This window comes from Galeopterus variegatus, unplaced genomic scaffold, assembly GCF_000696425.1.
Source record: "Galeopterus variegatus unplaced genomic scaffold, G_variegatus-3.0.2 Scaffold781, whole genome shotgun sequence".
Taxonomy (NCBI): Eukaryota; Metazoa; Chordata; class Mammalia; order Dermoptera; family Cynocephalidae; genus Galeopterus; species Galeopterus variegatus.
Genome location: NW_007726892.1, coordinates 445,159 through 472,637, shown reverse-complemented (window position 1 = coordinate 472,637; position 27,479 = coordinate 445,159). Strand labels below are relative to the sequence as shown.

The 27,479-nt window shown below is 37.1% G+C and overlaps 1 protein-coding gene across 1 annotated transcript in view; it reads left to right on the top strand.

The window, feature by feature from the left end:
• LOC103590216 (propionyl-CoA carboxylase alpha chain, mitochondrial-like) overlaps nt 1-27,479 on the top strand; it is a 130,039-nt gene that overhangs the window by 37,326 nt on the left and 65,234 nt on the right. The window contains exons 2-3 of the mRNA XM_008572411.1: nt 2,250-2,348; nt 21,576-21,629. Coding sequence (XP_008570633.1) covers nt 21,603-21,629 — 27 coding nt within the window. The 5' untranslated portion in view covers nt 2,250-2,348; nt 21,576-21,602. The remainder of the gene's footprint in view (nt 1-2,249; nt 2,349-21,575; nt 21,630-27,479) is intronic.

Here is a 27,479-nt window from a genome sequence, read left to right as displayed (position 1 = left end):
TTTTCCTTGGGCTTGTTACCCTTGTTATCTCTCACAAAATCTGTTATTTTTGCCTTTGCCCGAGGGCTCATTTCCCATTAGTTGTTGGCATTGAAAACTTAGGGTGGGTCTTTATGTCAGCTTCTCCATGTCATAAAGATGAAATGGTACCTCCACTCTATAGCTGCTTCTTCAGTCATCCTTGGCTAAAGAATTGGGTGTAAACAATATATATGGCATAGTGACCAGAATTCTTCAGTTTAGTCTGTCCCACCTTTCTATGGTATAAAATGGTTGTTCAAAGAAACACTCTGTTCCTCTCCTATGGCTTATGTGTACATCTGGCTTTCACTCATCTAATGATAGCAACAATAGAGTCATTGCATCTATTTTTCAGAATTTTGTATCTTGGAGAAATGGGTTTAGTGCTGGAGGCCTGAGAAGGCATGTGATGGCTTAAAGCACATTGCTTTCCCTCATTTAATATTTGCAGATATGTTTCATAATTTATGATTTGGAGTTATGATAGTTTCCTTGCTTCAGTTAAGTTACAAATTTGTACTCATTACTTATCACGTGTATGAGGAAATGTAGCTTCTTCATTTTCTGTCACATGTAATGTTCCTCATAAGCCCTCTACCTTTCGTAGGAGACAGGGAGTAGAAAAACTTGTGGGTAAACAAGATCTTGGCCTCTCTTGGTTTAAACAGTCTCTTTCAGGTTATAGTATTTCAGGTTTTTTCCCCTATCCCCAGCTTCCACTAAGATTTCCAAGCCAGATTCAATTGGAATATTGTCTCTATGGTTCTAAGAAACCTTGGGTGCATGTGAGAGGTGTTTTGGGAATGGTGGTCAAATGTGCCTCCTGATTGAGGCAGGGAGGAGAACTCAGACTCTCCTGCTACCCACTGTTCTTACTGCAAAGGCCTGGGCGGTAACTGTTGGGTAATGAGTCATGCTGTTTGGGCTTTGGAGGTCTTAAAGAGGCTTCTGCTGCCCATAGTCTCTACTGTTTATCTGTCATGGTGGTCTTCATCCTGACCCAGACCTTCACTGGTCATCTCACTAGGACAGGTAGAAATTTTTGGATTCCTGCCTTGATGTACACGGGTCATATGTCCAGCCTTTTCCTCTGTGAGTGCCGTGCTGTTGCCCCCTCACTGCATTAGGAATGCGGTGACACTTAGTCCTGGGCTTTACCAACCTCTCCTAGGCTGTGTCCCAGAAGCAGACTTCAAGCCCGGCTACTTTTAGGGTACTGATACTTGTCCAAATATTTTCACCAATCTTCCTCTACTGCCACCTCCCTACCTGTCCCCAAGGGTCAAGCAGAAAGGAAACAGTGAGGACTCTGATATCTGATCTTAATGAGTGTCTTTTAAGAGAATTTGATGATAGTGGGGGAATTGTTAGGGATCTTATCTCTAAACTCTGTTATTTAGAAACTTCAACAAATTTAAGTATCCCTTTGTTAGGCCGTCTACTGTAGACTTAAAATAATAATGTTATTTGTTTTCTTACTGCTTGTATTAAAGAGTGAGGGAATAATCATTAGTGAGTGAAAAGAAGAAAGAACTAATAGTACTTTTTATTTCAAATTAGCTTATTTTCTTTAAATTACTTTTATATTATTTATTAGGAAATTAATTTTTTTCTCTTAAGAGTTTCTCTGTTTTGAAAGATTGTGGGTTTTTATTTGCATCTGCATGAGTGATGACTTGATGAAATTAGTCATTTATGATCGACAGAAATATGACAGAACATTGCAAAGTTTGAATGGACTTTTGATATTCAACACCAAAAAATTTTGCCTAATTAAAGCTTCTGTTTAATTAAGATAACAATGCATAGTCCTTCATTAAAATTACCACAGAAAAAGTTCTTTGTTGGTCCTTGGAGAGAATATTATATGCAAGCCCTGTTGTGTGGGTTGCAAAATGTCACTGGAATTTATATGCATTACTTGTCTAATTGCAGTAAATGTAGCATGTCCAGATAGGTTTAGAGTTAGAAGGCTGTTTGTTACTTACTGGAAATCACTTGAAACCTTAGTGCCCAGAGGCAGCTGTTCACAGGTCCTTCACCTCTCCCCAGAGATGACTAAGAAGACTCTGTTGTTGGACCCTGTCTTTCATGGCTGGAGCAGTAAACATGACAGGTTGTTTGGGAGCCATCTGTTTAAAATGGCTGCTGCTTTGTATGCAGCAATGAACTTGAGATCAGCTTTCTGTCTTTCTTCATAGTAACAGTCTTATTTGGTGTCACAACAGGTGGAAGTTGATGGATTGAAACTAAATGTGACCAGTACGTGGAACCTGGCTTCGTCCTTATTGTCTGTCAACGTTGATGGCACTCAGAGGACTGTACAGGTAAATGTTCTGATGGTTTACTTAGATGGCTTCCTCAGGTTCAAAATCCTTATCAGTACTTGTGTAGTTAATATTTACAGATATAGTAGGAAAAGCTGTATTTTATTCATGTTATACGATTTATAGTTGAAAACTTTTTTTTTTCTTATTTTAGAGGATCTTGAGTTAAGTCTTAATCCAAGGAATTAATGTTTTCTTTTTTCAGGCAATCCAAGGTTAGCTTGTTATATTTTCTTGTAAATAAAGAATCCTGCATGCTTTTCTAAAAATATTAGAAGATCAGCAGTTTTCTTTGCCATTGTGGGTTTTTAGTTGTAAAATACAACTTACTTGGTTACTTTTCTTTTCTGTGCCATTGAAATTGTGTAATATTAGGTTGGCAGAAACATGAGCTCTTCAGGTTGGCTTTCCATAGCACGCTGATGCCTTTTAAAAATTCAATAATCTTAATTTTTTAACCTTTCTTTCCTCCCCAATATAAAATGTCTTACATTGAGGAGATGCCTTGAAACCCAGATTTGATAGAATGTTCTTTGTAATCAGTGACCTCCATTTTGAAGTAGAAAGCTATGAAAAAAGATTCTACCAAAATTCTTTCACCTCACCTCATATTTGAGGTTTAGGGTTCCAGGAAAACAAAAAACAAAAAATCATGGAACATATGGCTGTCACATGCTAATAAAAATCATAAACCCTCCATGGCATTAAGTGCTTATCCTTTTTTCTTTTTTATGAAAATGTTTTTGCGTTCTCTTAATTTGATTTTACAAAGGAAACTGATTTTTAAAACCTAAAGAAATCAAGAGAATCACAAATAAAGACTACTCTACACCCAATTCATATTTACCTCGTTTAGAGACTGTGGAGCAGAGGATTCCAGCATCCCCAGTGAATATTTGATGACTGAGCTAATTTCCAAGCCAGATTCAATTGGAATATTGTCTCTATGGTTCTAAGAAACCTTGTGAACTCTCAGTAATGAGCCTTATATTTTGACTTTGGTTTTGTGACTTGCCCCTGTGTAATATTTTTTCTCATATTTTCTTTTGTATTCTAACTCTCTGTCTTATATCTTCTAACTTCATAAGTATGCAAAATGTGAGATGAAATAATTTGGGACCTATGAAGGAAATATCGGTACATAATTTTACCTCACAGATATTTATTATGTCTTCAAAAAATATGTTTTTTTTTTTTTTTAAAGATGACCGGTAAGGGGATCTTAACCCTTGACTTGGTGTTGTCAGCACCATGCTCACCCATTGAGCTAACCGGACATCCCTATATGGGATCCGAACCCGTGGCCTTGGTGTTATCAGCACCACACTCTCCCGAGTGAGCCACGGGCTGGCCCAAAAATATGGTTTTTTTACATTTGTTTATGTTCAATAGAATATACTCTGTACTGAATGTGTTGTGGCTCAGTTATTCATGTGGTTGGTCAGGGGGACATAGTAGGACCTCTCAGTAGTGAGAAGAAAGAGATATAAAGTCCTACTCTTCAGATTTTTGTGTCATGATGACTTTCAGCATGTTTCTCAATGATGGCAGAAAGTTGTCTTGATGACACTTTTACATGTAGAATTTGTAGTGAAGTTTATTGGCTGGCCAGTTAACTCAGTTGGTTAGAGCACAGCCTTATATTTCCAGGTCATTGTACTGGCCAGCTGCCCCAAAAAGAAAAGAAATTAATACTGTTGCGTATTTAGAATAATCACCAGAAATAGTTTCCTTAGAATAGGGATAATGTTCAGTAACCTCTTTTCAATCTTGTGAGTTCTTTGCTACAGAAAGCACTAATGTATCTGAAATAAATGACCCCTTAAAGGCAGATCCATTGACTGGAAGAGGTCATTGCATCCAGTTAAGAGCTCTCTAATTGGAAGGAAATAAATTCTTTCAGAGAGATAAATGGAGTACTGGAGGAAAAGTCACTTACCGAAAAAAAGGTGAGGAAGGTTTCTCCATATGAGAAGGAATGTATTTTATTTACTTTCAATGGGCATTAGCATTCAGTGTTGACTCCCTCCAAAATATAATGTGGTCCCCATGAACTTAGTAACAATTATAGTAATAATAAAAAACATATAATGCTTATTGTGCATCAAGTACAGTTTTTAGTATAGTACATACATTAACTCCTTTAATTTTTACAACAACCATATGAAGTAGGTACTAATATTTATACTTTTATAAATGAGCCAACTGGAGCTCAGAGAAAGTAAGAGTAAGCTCAAGATCACACAGCTAATAAGAGTTAGAGCCAGGATTTAAATCCCAGCCGTCTTACTGAGGATCCGTGCTATCCAGCATTACACTATGCTGGGGCAAGCTAAGGAAGCTCCCCATGGCCAAGAATTAGCTGAGCAGAAACTTGAACCCTGGTGGACTGATCCCAGAGAATGTGCTTTTTAACACGATGCTATAGTACTTTTCGATTTCCTCCATCAGAGTTCTTCAAATTATAATTTACCTCTCATTCATGCTATAAACCAGCAATGCTCAAATTTTAATATGCTTCAAAATCAACCAGAAGACTTGTTAAAACTCAGGTTCTTGGACCCACCCACAAGTTTACTCTGATTTAGTATGTCTGGGCTAGTCTGCATTTCTGATAAGTTCCCGGGTAATGCTAATGTTGCTGGTCCGAGGGCCACATGTGAGAACCACTGCTTTAAACCTTTGTAATCAGAGAATAAGCTGGGGAGTGATGAGCCAAAGTGAGGTGAGCAGGAGATATATCATAGGAGGCCTCCTTGAGTACACGGTTTGGACTCTACTGTATCCTTAGGCCAGTGGAGACCTGTGGAAGAGTTTTCAGGAAGAAAGTGATGTGGACAGAACTGAGTTTACAAGGAGTTTTTGTGTTTTGGTTGCATTGTGGAGAGTGAATTGAAGAAGAGTGAGACTGAGATTGGAGCCAAAGAGAGAAGTTAGCAGAAACGGAGGTGAGAAATCTTCTACACAGCTGTGAGGATGAAGAGCTTTGTGTGAGGAAGGGATCTGGAAGTTGGCAGAAGGAGTGAACTGGTAGCTTTGCAGTTGTCTTTGCTGATTTCTCTTCCCTCTGCCCTTAAACTTGGGTAGGTCTCAAAGGTTTATTCTTTCTCTCTGTGCTGTCTTCCTGGGCTGCATTGCTCCAAGAGTTTCAGCTCAACATCACCAAGCAAATGGCTATGCAGATGCTAGTATGTATTTATATTTCCTCTTTGTACTTGTTTATGGTAAATTCTGAGAGGTATGGGATGGATATTACCACAGGTATTTTTCAGCTGATTTTAAAAATAACTGCTGTTTTCCCCCCTGGATTTTTGTGCATACATGTAAACTCTTTATTATTACATTTTTTATATACACAAAATAATAGGTATTACATCTGGGTAAAAGCTAAAGAGTAACACCACGAAAACCTGTTTACCCACCATTTGTATAAAAAAGAGGGCTGGCCGGTTAGCTCAGTTGGTTATAGCGCGGTGTTATAACACCAAGGTCGAGGGTTGGATCCCTGTACTGGCCAGCTGCCAAAAAAAGTAATTAAGTGAAAAGAAGCCTTACCAACACCATTTGGTAATGGTATTGCTCGTCCTTCCTCTTGCCCCTAATGGTAAAAACCATTGTGATTTTTACATGTATCAGTCTCTTGCTTTTCTTTCGGGATATTTACATATTCAGTAAAACTGTGAACAGTATCTTGTTTCACTTTCATGTTTTTAAACTTTATGTGACCGGCCCCTTATTCTTCCATGAGTTACTTTTCCCCCACCAGTATTTTATCTGTGAGATTTGTCCATGTTGATGCATGTAGCTTTATTTATTCTCCTCTAAATAGACGTTTGTTCTATTTTCATTATAAACGATGCTTCTATGAACATTCTTCCTTTACATGATTCCTCTTGAAATAAGAGTTTCTCCAGGGAATACGCCAGTAGAATTGCTGCATTGTAGGGATTATGCACTCCTAAAACTACACAGTAATGCCAAAAGGTTTTCCCTATCTGGCTGGACCGTTTCATGTTCCCACCAGTAGTGTTGATGATGATGATATTAATAATATAAATAATGAGCTTACTTTATTCTATACTTACTATGTCAGGCACTGACTGTTCTAAGCCTTCGTATATATTAGTTTATTTAATCCTCACAGCAATCCAATAAAGTATGTACTAATATTATCCCTCATTTTACATTTGGGGAAATTGAGGCTTGTAGAGGCTCAATTGCTTGCCCAAGGCATTCTGCTAGTATGTAGAAGTACCAGACTTTGACCCCCAGGAATCTGTACCCTTAACAATTTTGCTTCACATCCTAGTGAGCCTTTGGTGTTCCCAGACTATTTAAGTATTTCCTGACTGGTATGTCTTTGTGGTTTTAATGTCTATTTCCCTGATTAATAATGACAATAAGCATTTAAAAAATATGTTTATTGACAGTTCTTTTTCTCTTCTGCAAAATGCCTGCTTGTGGCTTTTGCCTACTTTTAAAAATTGGATTATTTCTTTTTCTTATTAATTCATAACAGATCTTCATATATTATGGTTCCTAATCCATTAATTATATGCATTACAGATAATTTCTCCCAGTTCATAGCTTATGTTTTTACCTTTTAAAATTATCCAAGTGAAATTTAAATCAGAGATTTAATGTCAGAATTTTCTATCTTTTCTTTTATGGTTCATGTCCTTTGTTTCTGTTTAAACAATTCCCTTCTATTCCTAAGCTTACAAAATACTTGCTTATATTTTCTCCTAACCCTTCTTAAGTTGCGCTTTTCACATTTAAATCTTTAATCCCTCTGGGATTACTTTTGTATATGGTATGAGTTAGAGATCCAATTTTACTTTTTACAATGTGGATAACCAGTGTGCCAGCACTACTTCCTCAATAGTCATGTTTTTCTCCCCCGTACTAGCTTGCCATTCTTACCATTCCAACCCCAAAATTCTTTATTTTTTTTAATTTTTTTATTTTTGTCTTTTGTCTGTTTTTTCCGTGTCCGGCAACGGATCGCAACCCTCAGTGTTGCCCCCGTACCGGACCAGGGACCGGCAACGGGATTGCAAACCTCGGTGTTGCTCCCACGCCTCGCTCAGCCAGTGAGCGGGAGCCGGTCTGTATGTGGGATCCGAACCCTCGGGCGGCAGCGCTGCCGCGCCTCCCAAGCGGCACACTATCCAGTGCGCCACTGGGCCGGCCCCTGTTGGCTGTCTTTTAGCTCTGTTAATTGTTTCTTTTGCTGTGCAGAAACTTTTTAGTTTGATATAGTCCCATTTGTTTATTTTTCCTTTTTTAGAAGGCTTACTATTGCTGTGAAGTGTTTCTCAGTTAATTTTCAACAAAAAAGATGTCTTTTCCCTGAGTATGAAACACTTGTCATTGTATTTGCTTCCATGAGCTCTCAGCCACTGACTCCCTTTCATTTTTCATTTATATCTAGGATGTGTGTGTGTTTGTATAGGGGTGTGGGGGTATGTGGCTTGTGGGCCAAGGGGGTCAGATGATATTTGAGAAACACCTTGGGATAGCATGTTTGTGAAGTGGAAGGTGGACTGGGACGCATTTGCGTAGGTGAGCAGTGAGTGCTAAGCATGGGAAAATAAAATGGAGGAGCGAGGTTGTTAACATGAGCTTAGAGAGTCTGGGCTTTTCAACCAGCAATGGAGACGTGACTGAAACTTTTTTGCAGAGGAAAATAACATCCATCAAAATGTTTCGTTGTGGAAAGTTAATGCATCCTTATGATAGTGGAGGGAATCAGGGGGTTAAAGGGGGAAGTGGAAAAGGAGTTCATTTAAAAACAATCACATTACTTCATTTATGAGCTAAGTGGATCCCAAACTCTAGGGTACAGGCAGTGTGACCAAAAAGAGGGTTGAGTTTGAGAGAGGTTGATGAGGAAAACGACACAGCTTGTTGTATACCCTGCGCTTACGATGGGTGCCATAAGGGTCACAAAATCCCATCTCTAACAAATCCCAGGCTCTGACTATCTTTTTGTTTTTCCAGTATGAGTTTTTATCAGTCTTGTCTATCACTTTTAGGTAGTTATTCCCTCAAGGCACAGTAACACTATACCCATTAATCAATAACTCTCCATTCCCTCCTCCCCAAGCTCCTGGCAACCACCATTCTATTTTCTGTTTCTATGAATTTGGCTGCTGTAGGTACCTCCTATAATTGAAATTGTACAGTATTTGTCTTTTTGTGACTGCCTTATATCATTTGGCATAATGTCTTCAAGGTTCATCCATGTTGTAGCATGTGACAGGATCTCCTTCCTTTTTATGGCTGAATAATATTCCATTGTGTGAATATACCACATTTTGTTTATCCATTCATCTGCCGATGAACATTGGGTTGTTTCTGCCTCTTGGCTATTGTGAATAATGCTGCTATGAATATTGGTATACAAATAATCTGTTCTATTCCTGAATTCTTTTGGGTGTATACCCAGAAGTGGAATTGTTGGATCATATGCTAATTCTATCTTTAATTTTTTCAGAAACTGCCCTACTTTTTTCCACAGTGGCTGAACTATTTTACATTCCTATCAGCAGTGCACAAGAATTCCAGTTTCTCTACATATTTGTCAACACTTATTATTTTCTGTTTCTTTGATAATAGCTATCCTAATGCATGAGAAGGGGTATCTTGTTGTCAAACAGGATTTATTTAGATAGTAATTGAGGAAGCATTCAAGGTACTTCCCAAGACTTTCTTTTCCTTTTTTGGTTTTACTGATAACCAGTTCCTTGCATAGATGGCACTGTATCAGTGCAAGTAGAAGCAGCTTCTCACAGCTAGCTGTCTTTTTAAACCCTTTCTTTCAACTGCTTCTTTTCTCTGCATAAAAACATATACAGTTCTTACATTCTGTGCAGTTGCTACCAGATAAGAAACAAACAGTGTTCTATCTGGGTAAGGGTAAATTTAAAAGTCTAGTTCATTGTAATATCAAAATTGGTAAAACCGTTCTTCTCTGCACTCAGTTTGACCTCAGACTGAGAAGCCTTTACTAGGGAAGAGTGTTGCTTTCTTCCTTCTTGCTTTATATCCACTCCCACTTCACAGCTGCTATATGGGGTCTCCCAAAAGTTGCAGAACAGGGTAAAGACAAGAGGTACACAGCAGGAAGAACCAAGTTGACTAGGGCAGATGTACTCTGGCTTTCCTTCTTTTGAGGCATGGCAGATGTCCAAAACTGGCAAGTGGATTCTGGGTCACTTTTGTGTATTTGGGGGAATTTGTCACCTGCAGAACTGGTGAGCTTGCTGTCACGTTGATGTTCTTGTTGGGCAGGTCATCTCACAATGACCCAGCCTCGTTCTCTTCTGCACAATCCCCAACTGGGCCACAAGAAATAGTTATACATCCTGCTTCACCAAACTCATGAAATACAAGCTTCTGTTCTTGCCCTGTCACCAACAAGGATTGCAGATCTTCCCTAAGAATCCCTCAAACTCCAGGAGATAGATGGAAAATTTAGGGATTCTCACGGAGTCCCTTTCACTTCACTTACGGTGTTCAACCTCAAAGTCTTAGCCTAAGAATTTAACCTCCTCGGATTAATTTTTAACTTCCTTTATATTCTCTTGAGGTGGGAGATGGCCAGTTGCTGGTTTCATAGTTTATTAGAATATTCTCCTAAGTAGTCTGTCTAGCATCCTACTTAAGGAGGTGTGGGTGATTAGCATCTATTTCATTTATTGTTGAATCCCTGTGATTACATGAAAAGTAGCATTTAATTTCTTTATCTGATTAGGTGATGAAATGGGGAGGTAACATACGCTTGGTTTAGGCATTAGCTCCCTATTATCCAGTCAGATCATGTTGTTTATGCACTTTCTTGGCTTTCATTGGCAAACCTCATGAGCTTAATATTAAACAAGCAAATAAGTATGAAATAATGTCATGTGGCTTTTTTGTTTAAATTCTTTTTGATTTAATTTAATTTAATTTTTTTTTTTTTGGATAGCTGACCGGTAAGAGGATCTGCACCCTTTACCTCCGTGCTGTAACACTGTGCTCTAACCAGCTGAGCTAACTAGCCAGCCCTACATAATGTTTTTTTAAGTGTCCCTCCTGCCATGTGTCAATCATAGTTTTGGTTTTTATTATTTAAAACTAGAATAGATGAGTAGAGTTCATTTTTAAACAGAAGATTAACTTATTTAGTTGGCAAACTTTTTAAATTTAAATTTAAATTTAGAAGCTTAACGGATATTAGAATTATTTTTAAAAAGTGAAATGATTTCTTGCCTGTAGCATATAATTAAAGATGAAACAAAAGATTTGCTGTGTACTGTCTGTGAGGAGCTCCCTCACTCTCTGTTTTCTTCATATACCCTAGAACCTTTGTAGTGTGGAACATGCTGGATGAATAAGTGAAATAATATTTTTTTAACCTTGAAAGAGGCTCTTCAATTTTACTTTGAACAACTCAAATAGTTTCCCATTTCTTACAATGTAATTTGTCTGCTGGGATTTAATGCATTGCTTCTTGTTAGCATTTTACATCCTAGATTTTCATTTTGCATAGTCACGTTGTTTGAACATTTGCAAGCAGAGCCAACTAACTGCTATTGGCCTGTTTCTTTGTGCGGCATGATTTCTTCTATCCACCTGCTCACAGCAGGTTGTCTTCAGGCCTGAAGAGTAGCTAAATACTTTTGAAAATATCTTGAGATCCTGCTAAGGTCTAACAATTTCTGCATTTCTATGATGTGAAGCTATGTATGGTGTACCTTTGAAGACTTTTTTCTTTTTATTTCTCTTATTCTTGCTTATGTATTTTCAAGAGAAGATAAATAACGGTAGAGAGCTGATTGCAGCACTACTGCATTCTACATTGAATAGGTTATTGATATTCAGCTAAGTGGAACTAATTTTCTATGTTAAAGCAGACAAATTTGGAGTAGTGTCACATGAATCTCATGTTATTTTCTGCAGACTACCAGATTAAATGGATTACTTGTGGAATGATTGGAGAATTAAATCAATATAACATGATAACATAAAAAACCCACTGGGCCTATGTAATATAGAATATTATACAAGCACATGAGTATGATAGAAGAGATGTTACTGTGTTTACAGGTTGTATAAGTATCTGTGATACATTTACAAATGCTTGTCCATAAAGAATTTGAATAGATTTAAAAGTTTTAACTTTAGGGGCTGGCTGGTTAGCCCAGTAACCCCAAGGTCATGGGTTGGGATCCCTATACCGGCCAGCTGCAAAAAAAGAAAAAAACAAAAACTAAAATTTTATTTTTAACTTTCTGATTTGAAGAAAATAAATTGTTGATTTCCATATCCATTTAAGAAAGAGAGGAAGTTAAAAATAAGATTTTTGTTGTTTGTTTTAAGATTAAAATAGCTCCCACAGCAACCTCTGAGAACTTTAGTTTTAATCCTAATAACTATGGCTAGATGCTAAAATTAACATTTTAATTAGAAAATTAAATGAAGGGACTTGCATTTTTGTGAGTATTCTGCTAGCACACACACTAAAAAAGTGAATTTGGAAGTAATCATCTTATATTTTTTAGTTCTCATGTAAATGTTTTCCATGTTTTTAAGATGTTTCTCCCCACCCCCACCTCTTAGAAGTAATTAGCTTTTATTTTGTACTATATACATGTGATTATTCTAGAGTCATCAAATGTAATATTAAACCATCTGTTTAGGATGTGTAGGATATTTAAATATATAACTTAGAATAAGTAGAGGTTGGTATTTTTTTCCTAAAGAAAGAGGAAATCAAAGAGTAATTATTAACCATCTCCTTTTCACATTCCTGAAAACATCAGTTATAGTTACATATCTTAGAAACATGCTCACCAGTAGAACAGAAATAACTACTTTCACTATGCTTCAAAAAATATAGTCACCATTTAACAGCTAGGGTGTATTTACAAGTATAATTTAAAATACTAATTTTGATGCAAGTCTACCTGCTTTTCTAATGTAATCCTGGAAACTTAGCAGTTTTCTTAGTCTCTAGCAGCATATATTTTATGATTTGGAGTTGCATTTAAAATGTAATGTAATAGGAATACGTCTTTCTGAGCCTACCCTCCCACATCCCTACACTCACGCACAGTTTTTTCTCTTCTACTATCTGTTAACTAGAAAATTATATTTCAGTGGTTGCCAGAAAAGAATTTTGAATAGTATAAACAGTGATTGTAGTAAACATGGAAAGTGATACAGGCAGCTGCACTGGAGACTGATAAGACAAATCCCATAGTAATGGCCTTCAAAGTATATTATCAAGTTGGAAATCAGTGAGGGGAAAAAGAAAACTATTACTATTTCTTCCTCTTATTGTTCAGTGACATTACTTTTAAAGGTGAAATTGCCTCTGATTTTATTACCCTAGGTAGATATTTTGGGAACATTTGGTTTATTGTTTTGTGAATGTTTTTGCTTTCTTCTGAGTGAGTAACCTTGCTAATTTTGTATGAATTTGATTTTAACAAATGTAGAAATCATTTTGTTAATAAAACCTTCTAAATTTTTTTTTCTTTAAATAAATAAAAAGGAGTGTTTTTTTGTAAAAGTTGGAGCGGACTACAAAAATAAGAAGAAAAATTTTATCTGTCTATGAAGTGCCATTTAAAATAGGAAAAAGGATAAAATAGTTGGAGAAAATATTTTAATAAGGGTAGAATATGTTTCTGGAAAATAAAAGTCTTAATTTTCATTAAGACTTTTGCTATTAGCTTATCGAGCGGTCAGTTCATATTTGTTTTGGCATGTGTCAGATTCATTACAGGCATTGAGTATTATTCTTTGTTTTTTGTGGATTCTAAGACCTAATTGTCTTAATCCTTGACTGTGGTAAAGTGTATATTTTTCTTAGGAAAGAGAGAAGAAAATTCCAGTTTTGAATGAAATTTCGTTTTTCTGTTTTCCGTTACATCCATCTTTATGGCTGAGATATGTCAGGTTTTGGCCCATGCCTCTCTCTCTCCCTCCTTCCTTTCTTCCTCCTTCTCTTCCTTCTTTCTTTTCTTCCTTCTCTACAGATCATTGTAGTATGGTGAAAAGAAAAAGGCTGTAGTCATTATATATATAATCGTGACCTGATTTAGATTGAATGCAAAGTTAAGGGCAACTTATTGGTACTTACTGTGGCTACACATTCATTGATATAATTTAATTGTGTTTTTAATGTGAAAATATAAGTTTTAAATCTAAGTTTTCATTTTACACATTGCAAAATTATTTCTGTTTGCCCGAGAATGAGTCTAACTCTTGTAGGGTAAGGAAAAGGAATGATATATTGTTTTAGTGTCTCCAGCATAGAAGGGAATGCCCGATGTGGCCTTGGCAGTGTCCCAGACTCTGCAGAGAGAGCAGGGGACAGGACTTATATTCCAGCATGGGGATATAGTTACTAAACGTGTAGGCACATAAATAAGATCATTTTAGTACTAAGAAGTTGAATGAGGACTATAAAATACGATGGTTGGAAGTCCTTTCCGAATAGAGTTGAGACCTATGAGGAAAAGGGGCAGCCGTGCAAAAGTCAGGGGGAAGAAAGTCCCAGGAGGAAGGAATGGCAGGTGCAAAAGCTCAGAGACAGGAGCAGGCTTGTTTTGTGTGAAGGCCAGAAGGAAGGCCAGTAGGAAAGTGGAAAAAAATAGGCAAGGACCAGATCATGTTTTATTCTATTCATATTAGGAAGCTTTTAGAGGGTTTTGCATAGGAGAATGACATGATGTGATTTAAAATCACTGCTGTGGAGGAGAATGGAGCACAAGGGCCCGGTGGTGGAGATAGGGAGATCGTTTATGTGACCATTGCAGTCCTCCACCAGGAGGTGGCCAAATCCAGCCCACTGCCCGTTTCTGTACAGTTCACAAGTTGAGTGGTTATTACATTTTTAAATGGTTGCGGAAAAAATCATATTTCATGACATAAAAAATATGTGAGGTTCAAATTTCAGTATTCATTAATACAGGTTTACTGGAACATAGCCACATTCATTTATTTCTGTCTGTCTGCCTATGGCTGCTCCTGCAATTTCTGTCATAGGAGACTGGAATGCTCAGGCTTTCCTGGCCACACAGCAGTTCAGTGGCTTAGCAGCGGTAAAGTTTATTGTGAGCTCAGGACTAAGATTAAAATATTTTCGAATAAGAAGAACCATTTTCAACTACTGTTCTCAAACACTGAATGGCTTTTGGAATTAGCTTATGCTGCAGACTTAAATGTTTTTTATTAATTCAACCTAAAATTGCAAGATGAAACCTCTTACATGTAAAACATACTGTGGTAAAGTCATTTTGACAACAAATAATGTTTGAATCAAAAATAATGTCAAGCTTCTTTTTGTATTTCCTAGGCTGTCAAAAGATTAAAACAAGAAGCTAACTGTATTTCAGCAGCATTTTCCAAACCTCAATGCAAGAGCAAAGGAAATTTCCATATTTTAAATCCATTTAACTGTATAATTGAGGAGGTTCCACCTAACTTTAAATTGGAAGGTATCAAACTATTATGTAATATCATGCCGAAAGACAAATATCCAAAGAAGAAATTTAACAAATTCTATAAATGCCTTCCAAGTGATGAATATGCTCAAGTAAAATCATGTGCTTGTGGATTGATACCAGTATTTGGCAGTACCTGTCTGTGTAAAAAGACATTTCTAAAGATGAAACGCATAAAATCTCATTCCAGATCGGCATTAGCCAATGAACATTTGCTGTTGATTTCGATGATAGGGAACACTTTGAGTCTCAAACAAACTCTATACCTAAAAAAAAAAAAAAAAAGGAATTTTATTCTCCTTACTCGTAAACCAGTATTACAAAAAAAAATATATGTTTAGTTATTATGTTTTGAATTTTGTCTAATGTTGGGAGCCTGTATGTCCCGACCCGCGGGATAGTCTAAGAAAAAGTTGTGGGAATTCGCTTTCTCTCTTGTTAGGTAAGTAGCTACATAATAACCTCAATTTTGCCTCTGGGCTCCCAAAGCCTAAAATGTTTACTATATGGCCCATTACTGAAAAAGTTTGCTGCCTCCTGGCTTAGACTGAGATGGTAGCAGTGGAGATGATAAGTGAACTAATTTGACATATATTTTGGAGGGAGGGCAGAAAAGATTGACAAATGAATCAGATACTGTGAATAAATTAAAGAATTAACGGTGGATCCCTGAGCTGGCCAGCCACACACACACACACAAAAACCAACAAAATAAAATGAAATCCTTGGCTGGCAGGTTAGCTCAGTTGTTTAGAGGGTACTGAATAGTACACCTAAAAATAGTTAAGATAGTAAATTTTGTTTTCTTACCACAATAAAAAAAAATTCCATTAGCTGAAAATCATAGGAGCCAAAGCAATTTTTATGCCACCTGATTTCAAGACAAACTATAAAACAGAAGCATCAGTGTAGTATTGGTAGATACACATGTACATTAATAGAACAGAATAGAGTCTAGGAATAGATTCAGACATAAATGGTCAACTGATTTTTGCAAAGGTGCCGAGGAATTAATGGAAAATTCCCTTAAACAAATGGTGCTGGAACAACTGAATATTCATTTGGGAAAATGAACTTGTTTATAGACAGCAGATCACTAGTTGCCTGGTGACAGGGACAGAGGTTGGACTGCAGAAGGGCAGGAAGAATCTTTTGGAGGTGGTGGAAATGTTCCATATCTTGATTGTGGTGGTGGTTTTGCAGTTGTACACAACTGTTCAAAGTCATTGAATTCTATGCTTTAAATTGAGTGCATATTTTATACATAAGTTATACTTTAGTAAAGTTGATTTTTTTAAGTAGGTCTGGTGGAGCAGGGGTGCAGGTGGAGGGAAGCATCAATCTGGAGGGGATCACACCAAGGAAGAATGTTGATGGAAAGTGAGGAGGGCTGCGGTCTGGATCCTGGGACTTTCCAGCAGTTAGAAATTGGTTGAATACATGAAGGCAGCCAGGGAGGTCAAAGAAAGAGCTGCCAGGGATGTAGGAGAAAAATCAGGAGCCTGAGATAGTCTTGAAGCCATTGATGGAAGTATTGGAAAAAGACAGTCATCAGCTGTTTATGATGTTGATGAATAAGAGTTGGACTAAATTAACCCATAGATATGGCAAGGTACAAATTGTAGGCGACCTTGGTATCTGTTTCTCTTAAGATGTTATCTATTACACTTATTTGTTCACGTTTTCTCTAGTGTAGTCTTCATTTCTGTAATCATTGTTTTTCTTATTTTTATTTATTTCCTGAGTTTTATCCCCTCATTTTCCAGGAGATCTATGTTGTTCCTTTAGATCTTGTGTTATGTCTTGCATTATTAGGTTATGGTTTTCATCTTTTTTGTGTGCATGGCTTTTTGTTATGCCATCATTTTTTTTGTCATCATTTTTTAAATTCTGCACCTTCTTCTCCTTTTCATTATAAGTTTATATGGATTTTGACCTTGACACTTGTCTATTGCTCATTTTTACTTGAAGTTAGTTTAGGTTTTTCGGGGTTTTCTTTTTTTACAGTTAGTGGGGATATATGGTTCAGGATAGCTTTTCTTCATGGCTGTAACTCTCTCTTTGTTTAAAAAATATGGCCTTTTGAGATCTTTGGCTCTATATTTTTAGCAGCTGTATTGAGATGTAATTTGCATACCATAAAATTCTATGTCACTATTTCTATCCCCCATTTTTATCTGGACTTTTACATATGTGTTATCTATTTCCCCTTACCTATTCATTTCGGTTTCTATTGCCAGCACTTTTTTTTCACTGTGGGGCTCTGACACTCTCAAGGGAGTTTTGGCTGGTTGTTTTGGAGTCCAAAGTGTCCAGACTGCTCCACCATCTCAGATCTTACTATAGATCCATGTATTCCCCTGGGATTGGACTGACCAAACCCTATCCAGTTTCACTTGCTTGTCCTCAAATTGGCCCTCATCAAATCCCCTGAATATCTTTGGTTAGTTTTGGAATTCTTAGATCCCTTCATTGCCCTGTGGCATCCAAGTGCAGGTCTTGTAGCAACTGTTGGGTTGTCCCCATCTGTTTGTATTTTGGGCTTCATGAGGATACTTTGTCATCTAGTTTTGTCTACCTATAATCTGTGAGTTTTTTGTCTTGTTATTCTAGTTCTCTTTATGTTTTTATAGGAGATTGGGGAAGATTCAGAAATCATGCCACCACTGCCATCTTCCCAGAATCCAAGACCCACACTTTAAAATCAGGAATTTTATCTAGTGATGGATTCCTAAGATTGAATCTGTTGCTGTGTTACAGAGCCAATTAATTGTGCTGATTCTATCCTGGGAAATGTGGACTAGGCCTTGTGATTCTTCTTTCTGCTTCAGGCTACTAAGGAAGGAAAATTTAGCCACTTCTGGGATGAGTCTTTGTCTGGTGGTAATAGGGATGCTTTAACTGAGTGCTTTCCTTATCACTCTTAAAACCTCAAAAGCACAGAAGTTAGCATGTTTTTGGATCACTGGTCCACAATCTAAATGGTTCTGCAACATTCCTTTCCTTAATTTCTTGACAACTACACCTCTAATTCTCCCCAGCAAAACTTCTACTGCTAGACAATTAATGATTGAGAGATCTGTAGATCACTCTTATCTTTCATAGTATGGAGAAAGGATCCTTGGTAAAGACTGACCTTGTGCTTTCATTTCTGCAGCACTGGCTTGTATGATGCTGGGGTTAAGGAGGGAAGTGCAAGAAATGGCCCTTGTCCTTAAAGTACTCACCATGTGGTTAGTCTAAGACGTTGTAGAGACACTCCATCCTGCACAGTGAAAATACTTGGGCTGTGATTCTTTCTCTCTGGCTACTGTGTAGGCAAATTACTTTTTTATATTCCTGTCCTTTATATTCCTTATATTTTAGTTTCCTCATCCTTAGAACAGAATTCAGGCAATCTTTCAGGTCTGTTCACCTCCCAGTTCTAAGGTCCTTAGTTCCACTGTTGTGCTTGCCTAGCCAGTCAGGCTTCTACCAGAGTGACTGCAGTGGGATTTTACGTGGCTTTTATCCCCGTCCCTCCGCATTGCTGTATATCCTTGGCCTTACCTCAGACCGTCAGTCTTTCTAAAGCATAAACACTTCACATCCCAGTTCTTACGTATAAGAATTTTGTAAAGTGTGAACTCTGTCTCTAAATACAAGATGTGACTTGGCTTTATAATTCCTTCCCAGTTTTCTTTCTTGCTACTTCTGCCCTTTGACCAACCCTAACTCTGTCCATGCTGAACTACTCACCATTCTGTAAGCTGACCTTGTTTTCTCTTCATCTAAATTTTGTATAAACTGCCCCATGTATTCCCCTGATTTGACATTTTCCTCTTTCAATTTCCTTTTGGAGAATTCCTGCTCATTTTTTTAAAAAATGTATTTATTTTTTAATTGACAAATAAAAATTGTAAATATCATGTACAACATGTTTTGGAAATGTATAAATTGTGGAGTGGCTAAATTGAGCTAATAATAAGGTTATGTGCATAACCTCACAAACTTACAATTTTTTATGGTGAGAACACTTAAAATATACTGTCAGTGATATTCAAGAATATAATACATTGCCATCAACTATAGTTACCGTGTTATATGGTAGACCTCCTGAATTTATTATTCCTATCTAACTTAAATGTAGTATACCTTATCCAATATCTTTCCAGCCCTCCCTCTATTTCCCAAAACCCTTGGTAATTACCATTATGCTCTCTGCTTCTATGAGTTCAACTTTTTAAGGTTCTACGTATAAGTGAGATCATGTGCTATTTGTCATTCTGTGCCTGGCTTATTTCACTTAACATAATATCCTCCAGGCTCATCTATGTTGTCACAGATGATAGGACTTCATTCTTTTTTAAGGCTGAATAGTATTCCATTGTGTATGTATACCACATTTTCTTTATTCATTCATCCACTGATGGATACTTAAGTTGATTCCATATCATGGCTATTGTGAAAAATGCTGCAATGACCATAAGAGTACAGATATTGCTTCAACATACTGATAGTAGTGGGACTGCTGGATCACATGTTAGTTCTATTTTCAATTTTTTGAGGAAATACCATACTATTTTCCATAATGACTGTATCCTGCTTATTTTTAAATACCCAGCTCTAGTGTTTATATACAAGTCTTCCTTAACCTTTCCGTGCATTTAGTTGGTTTGGCCTCTTATCCCATTTTGTACTATGGATTTGTCCTATTGAATTATAGTTATTTTATAACTCTGCTGTCCTAGTGTCCTGGAAGGTGGAACTTAATTCTACTAGTGATGCTCTACGCATAGCCAATAGAGGGGGAATGGTTAGGTGGATGACTAAAGTGGGGCGCCAGTATCTGAGGCTAGGATTCAACACTCAGTTTGTAATTGAGTTTCCTTTAGGACACTACGGAAAATAATTTGTTTTCTTCTATTCTGTATTCTTTCTATCTCTTTTTGCTTTTATTGAGTTAAATATGTCTATATGAAAGAACAGGAAAAACAGATCAGCAAAAAAGAAAAAAAGTTCAACTAATATTTTCTACCCAGAAATAACAGTTAACTATCGTATGTGCCTTATTTATTATAGAATTTTTTATTATAGAATTTTTTTACAAGACATGTTCTTTTTTTTTTTTTTTCCTTTTTGTCTTTTTTACTGACCGGTAACGGGATCGCAACCCTCGGTGTTGCGCCCACACCGCACTCAGCCAGTGAGCGGGAACCGGTCTCCACATGGGATCCAAACCCTCGGCGGGAGCGCCGCCACACTCCCAAGCAGCGCACTCTCCAGTGTGCCACCAGGCCGGCCCAAGACATATTCTGAACATACTGTTTTATTCTTTCTTTTTGCACTTGGAAATATACCATAAACATTTTTCTTGTCTCTAAAATTTTTAAATGGCTGCCTGGATTTACCATGATTTGCTTCACATTTTTCAATTCTATAAACTACACTGTGATAGAATTTTTGTAGCTTTAATTTTTTGCCTACTCATAAATATTTTTCCTTAGGATAAATTCTTAGAAGTGAAATTAATGTGTCAAATGACGGCATACTGGTTTTGAATTTTCTACTCTATATCACACTGCCTTGAGTGTGCTAGTCAGATTACTGTTGTGTCAAATCACTGGCAATGTTTGCAGGGAGGGGAAAACATTTGGCATTAAATCACTTTCCTTCTTATTGATCCAACCTCCCTCAATCAAGGAACTAGGGGCTCAGCTTGAGTTCTAGATGTTCACTCTGGGTTGTGTGACTTTAGTGATCATAGAGGTCAGAGTTGGTAAACCTTCACTTCTGTTAAAGGAACAAAATTAGGATACATCTGTAATAGTTCATGTATGTGGTTGACTGAAATCCACTAATCATCCCTCCAGGATTACCTTTGGGAACTTTAAAAAAATTCATGCTGCTTAGTTAAAACTGCTTTGTTTGTGTGTGTGGTCTTTGAAGCCACTGGGCCCTCTCTGAAGAGCACAGAAAAGGAAGAATTTTGAGGAACAGGTCAGGATTAAATAGAGCAATTTTACGGGTGAGAATGATCTGAAAAAAATGTAACTTCTACTTTACTATTTAGACATCCATTTTTAGTAGGAGTGTTTACTATTAACTAAAATTTGAACAAGTAAGATATATACATAAATAATAATGTTGTATTTGCTTTGAACATATTTTATTTACAAATAAATGCATAGCATAGAGATTTTTTCACTATTCTCTGAACATAGAATTGCATTGTTCTCATTGTATTTTAAACAAATGCTAATTCATGTTTATAACTTTATCGAGATATAATTCACACACCATACAGTTCACCCATGTAAAGTTACACTTCACTGGTTTATAGTCTTTTCACAGAGTTGTGCAACCGTCAGCATAGTCAATTTCAGAATGTTCCCCCCACCCCGAAAAACTCACCCCACACAGTGAACAGCCATTCTTCATTTGTTCCCATCCTCCTCCTGAAGGTAACCCCCAATCTACTTTCTTTCTCTATGGATTTGCCTATTCCAGACATTTCTTATTAAATTGACTCATGTAGTGTGTGACCCTTTGTGACTGACTTCTGTTGTAACATGTATCAGTATTTCATTGCTTTCTATGGGTAAGTAATATTCCACTGTATGGATATACTATATTTTGCTTATCTATCCATCAGTTGATGGACATTTGGGGTTTTGTTGACTATTATGAACATTCATGTTCAAGTTTTTGTATGGATGCGAATTTATTCAATACCTTTTTTTTTTAGTGTCTTTCTCGAGAAGCAGGTGGAAACATGAGCATTCAGTTTCTTGGTACAGTGGTAAGTATGAAATAATTATTACTTTGTGTATTGTTTTAATTTACAGAGAAAAAAAGGTGTTCAACTAGTTTTAGCTCATGTGTTTGAAACTGGCTTCATTATGATTTTATTTTGCTATTAAATTGAGATGTCTCCTTTTTATTAGAGAGAAAATAGTTTGCAAAATTATTTTTAGTTTGTTGAGTATTAAGTGCTTTTTTCTGTTGAAGATTTTCTGTGTTCTTATAATTAAAATGAGAGCATGTTATATAAGATGCTTTTGAAAATAATGACCTTGACTTTTTTTCTGTTTTCTTTCTAGTTTTCTCTATCAGGTTCTTTCAAATCCACATTTCTAATGATATTTAATCATAATTTTGTATCTTGATTTTTTTCACTTTTAAGATCCTATTAGTTTTTCATATTACTATAAAATATTTATAAGCGTCAATTTAATGGAGCTATGTATAATATTCTGATGAACCGGTGTGACATATTTTACTTATCCCTACAACCTGACTGTTAGGTATTTAACTGTTAGGCATTTACCTCTACTTTTTTGCCATTATAAATGGAATTCTAGTGAACAGCTAGCTTCATGTGTTTTGCTTTTTTGACGTTTCGAATTTTTTTTTTTCAAACAGGTATATTTTAAAATATGTATAAGATACGTTTCCTGGGCCGGCCCGGTGGCGCACTGCTACAGTGCACCGCTTGGGAGCGCGGCGGCGCTCCTGCCGAGGGTTCGGATCCCACATACAGACCAGCCGCTCACCGGCTGAGCGAGGTGCAGGAGCAACACCGAGGGTTGCGATCCCGTTGCCGGTCCCGGTCCGGTACGGGCGCGACACTGAGGGTTGAGATCCATTGCCAGTCACGAAAAAAGACAAAAAGGAAAAAAAAAAAAAGATATGTTTCCTCCTAAATAGAATCAAAGTTGTGAATAATTTTATGGTTTATTGCACCATTTTTTCATATCTCTTCAGAACATCACCTATCTAATATCGGAATACCATTTTAACTGTACTTTCACTAGTATTGATTACAATTTTCAAAATTGTTTTACTTTATCTGCTAAAAAAGGTTTATTAGTTGTTACTATTTTATTTTATTTGCTTTTTTTTAGTATTTGTTACTATTTTAACATAAGTTAAACTAAGTACTGGTATTAGTTATTACAATTTTCAAAATAATTTGTTAAAAAGGTACCTTATTATGTTAATTTTTATTTCTCTGTTTATTGCTATTGTTTTTGAGTATTTCATCATGTATTCATTACTAGGTATTACTTGCAATCTGTGAAATATCTGTTTCTGTCCTTTGGGTACCTGTTCAGTATGTAAGCTCATGTTCAGGTATTTCTGATAGCTCTGTAAGTTTATTGAGAGTATCAGAGAGGCCTATGACTTGGATCCAAAAGATAGTGATTTTGTAGCCATTGAGATAGGAAGGATATTAATAGTAATGTAAGTTTGCTTAGTGCTTTATCATTTATAGAGGTGTATGGGTAGTTTATTTGTATAAAGTATACAAGTATGTGTAGTGGTACATGTAAAGGCATTGCTCAATGTAATCTAAATTTTATTTACTAGATCTAAGATTTGTGGTCATTCTTGTTTTTCTGATTATAAAGTAATACGTGCTTATCGTAAAAAAATGTTTAAATATTGCTGAAATGTATGCTATAAGTTTTATTAATCATGGTTCTCCAGAGAATTAGAACCAACAGGTTGTGTGTGTGTGTGTGTGTGTGTGTGTGTTGTGTGTATGTACGTATAAGAGTTGCAGTTCAAGGCCAAAGGCAGTCTTCTGGCTAAATTCCTCCTTGCTTGGGAAGGTCAGTCTTTTTCTATTAAGGCCTTCAGCTGACTGAATGAGGCCTGGCCAAGTTGACCCATAGGATTAATCATCACAGAAGTATATAACCGATGCCCTAGAGGTATTTAAGTGGCTAACAATAGATACATTCGTCCAGAAGTAGAATTACACATTTTTCATGCAACGATAAATCTTGGAGATCTTTCCATGTCAGCACATGAAGATCTATTTCATTCTTTTTAATGTCTACAAGAGTTATGTTATGTGGATGTATAGAATTGCTTTTTGCCTGCTCAGTGCTCATGCTAGAAAGGCCACTTATGCTGTCTCTGCTATTTGACATCTCTGCTGAGAATCTAATAGATTTCCCAAATGTCATAGATTGAAAACTGAGCTCTTGTTATGCACAATCCCCTCCCTCCCCACGCCTCCCCCTGCAAAAGCAAACAAACAAGAAATTTCTCCTGAAAATGCTTCTGTCCTGGAAAATAGCAACTTGAGCTAAAATTTTGGCTTTATCCTTGGTTCTTCTGTTTCTTTCACCACCCCTACAGCCCCCTCCTGGCCCAGGCTTTCATCACCTCATGTGAATTATTGCATTGGCCAAAGTCTTCCTGTTTCCTCCCCTGCTACCTAGTCTAATATGAATATAGCAGCGAAAGTGATCCTTTAAAAATATGTCAGTTGGCCATGTTGCTCTTCTTCAAACAGGGTGGGCACGTGCCTCTGGGTCTCCTCCTGTGCCTTCCTCCTGCCGGGATCATCTGCCCAGCTGTCTGCATCAGGGCTTCCTCACTCTCTTCAGGCAACCTCAGGGAGGCCTTCCCTGGTCAGACCATTTGCGATTTTGATCACCCTTCTCAACATTTTATTTCTCCCCTTCCCCACTTTATTCTTTTCCTTCAGCAGTTAGCACTATTTGACATGCTGTATATTTACTTTTCTGACATATTTATTGTCCATCATCTTAACTTGAATGTGGTAAGCTCCATGCTAGGGCTTTTGTCTGTATTGTTCAGCACTTTATACCCAGTGCTCTGAAGGACCTAGTGGAGAGTAGGCATTTGGTAAATAGTGATCAAATGAATGGATGAATTTGGCCAGTAGGGGACCTCAGTATTGGACTTGAAAAAGAAAAGTGAAGAAAGCAAATATAGAAAGAAAAGCAGAAAAAGAAAGTATAAGGGCTGTTTGGGACCTTAGAGATGAAGTAAGCTGTCTGCCTCAGATGAGACTATGCATCAGAAGAGCTAGCTAACTTAACTTACCCAAGGTTTCGCATCCTGTTGCTGGGTAGATCAAAGAAGTGTACACAGATTTCTCAGCTCTCGGCCAGTGATCATTTCATCAGCAGACCCCTTTAATTTTCTTCCCTTTTATCCACTTCAGGCACCCAAAACATACTAGCAAAAGAAAGAAAAAAAAAAAAGCAAACCCCCCCCCCCCACCCCCCCAAACACCCCAAAAAAAACCACCCAAAGCAAAGAAAAAAAAAAAAACCAAACCCCCCCCCCCCACCCCCCCAAACACCCCAAAAAAAACCACCCAAAGCAAAGAAAAAAAAAAAAACCAAACCCCCCCCCCCCACCCCCCCAAACACCCCAAAAAAAACCACCCAAAGCAAAGAAAAAAAAAAAAAAAAAAAAAAGCAAACCCCCCCCCCCCACACACACACCTAAACAGCCAATAAAAAGTCACCTGAAGTAAAGGAAAAGAGAATATCATGTGCTGACACTTCTCTCCATCCCTAGTAAATGATAGATTACTTGCTAATGAATCTCAAAGAGGCTCTGTGTCCACTCTGTTTATACAGTTTATAAGGAAGGTCAATCCCTAGCATAGTTTCTAGAGTAATTTCTAATTACTAAAGTTCTGCAGCACAGCAGTTTGGGTGGCCAATGTAGTTTGTTGTATTGAAGTTTTCTATGTGTATTATTAGCAATAATAGATGAGTATGGAAGAGGGAAAGAAATGGTTTGAAGGTAGTGGGACTGTTACAACAAATACAGATTGATTTCTACCTAGCTTGTGCTGCTTCAACCGAACATGTCTAAAGCAAATGTAGTTCCCAAGACCTGCAGGTCAGGAATAGCAGTATCATGCCACATTGTACAGGTGATGCTTCCCAGGAACACATTTATCATCATGAGAATCCTTGTAGAATTTTCTGCACAAGTTGTTTTTTTCAAATATTGGCAAACATGACCTTTAATGTTCAAAGAAAAGTTTAATTTTAGACTACGAGAAATAATTTTGTTATATCAATGAGGTTCAAAAAGAATGTTAATGTTTCAACTTAGAGAAAGCGTGAACCTTAAACAAATTCATTCATTTTTTTACTCATTCTGAACTTTAAAAAAAGTTCCCATTTATTATTTTCATTTCCAATATAATCTCTTTACTGTTTAAAAATTTAGTTTTCTTAGATATTATATAAGTATTAAATATCATATAAAATGTTATAAGCATACTTTCATATTTATATGATATATATAAAAGAACATTTCTAAAACATAAGTTATAAAGAATAATGACAAAGATGTGTATACTTACCACGAAGTTTTTTATAAAAAACATTACCATTACTTTTAAAGGTCTCTGTGTGCTCCGCCCCGATCCTGCCACCCTTTCTCCCCCGCACAGGGAACTTTTTCCTGATTTTGTATTTATCATTCCTTGTTTCTCTTTATAATTTTTTCCACATATTTGCACCCCTAAATAATATACAGTTTAGTTTTGTATGATTTTAATCTTGATATGCGTAGAATTATCTTCTGGAATCGTCTGTGACTTGGTCATTTTGGTCTATTTTGTATTGTTTGTGGGAGTCACCTTTGTTGTATGTAGGTATAACTCATGTATGCTCAGCTCTATGGGATGCTGTTGTGTAGACAAGCTTGGCTGCTGTTGGTAGACAATTGAGTGGCTTCCAGTGTTTTTGCTGTAACTCTCAGTGCTACCGCGACTGTTTCTGTACATGAGCACGTGTGTGCTCATGGCACATAGGCAAGAGTTTCTTTAGGGTGTGCGTGCATTGAGCTCTGTTCCACATCTTCACTAGTACCTGATATTATCAGACTTCATTTTTTCCAGTGTGAATAGTGGCTTTAATTTGCTTATCTCGACTATTAATAAGATAGAACATCTTGTCTTGTGTTTGTTCACCATTTACGTTTATTGGCCATTGAGTTTCTGTCTCTGTGAAATATCTCTTCAAGCCTGCTGTCCGTTTTTCTATGATGTGGGACTGCGTAAGTTATGAATTTAGTCTAATTCTATGTCACTTGGATTTTTAATAATAAGGTAAGAAGAGTTAGGTTGGGACAATATGGTTAATTCTGACGATGAGCTATGAATGGAAGTGACTGTCAAGAACTGGAAAGGGTCTGAGATTCTTCCAAAGATTCTTCTGAGATATCTTCCAGAAGGCTGTACAGACATCCTTGAAAAGATGGCCTAGAACAAAGAACGATCAGTGTCTTGCTCACAAGAAGTGGAAAAATGCAAGAGACCCGTGGAGAATTGTCTCCTTACAGTGATGTGTGTCACTTTTAGTCAAAGATAGCTAAGAGTAAGCATTGGCCTCTGCTGTGTCCCCCTTGGAAGTCATCTGAATCTCTCTTGGCACAGTTCCCTGGTGTGTGGGGCTGATAAGCACTGTCACTCCCAACCTCCAGTGAACTGAGATCCCAGGGATGATTTACTGTTGAAGCATAGCCCAGTTTATCCAAATACACAATGTGGGAACATAAGGAAGACCATCTTCTGTTTATAGTATTCCATATCTACTTATAGATTTCAGATTCATATAAAATGTATAGATTTGAGATTCAGTAGGTTTATTCTGTCCACTTTAAAGCCTTTGGCTCACCAACTTTAAATTCAAGTGTAATGTCTCTCCTTTCTATTATGCTGTTTGAACTTTATTTAAAAACTGTTAGTGTTGGGCCGGCCCGGTGGCGCACTGCTACAGTGCCCCGCTTGGGAAGCGCGGCGGCGCTCCCGCCGAGGGTTCGGATCCCACGTGCAGACCGAGGGCTGAGCGAGGAGCGG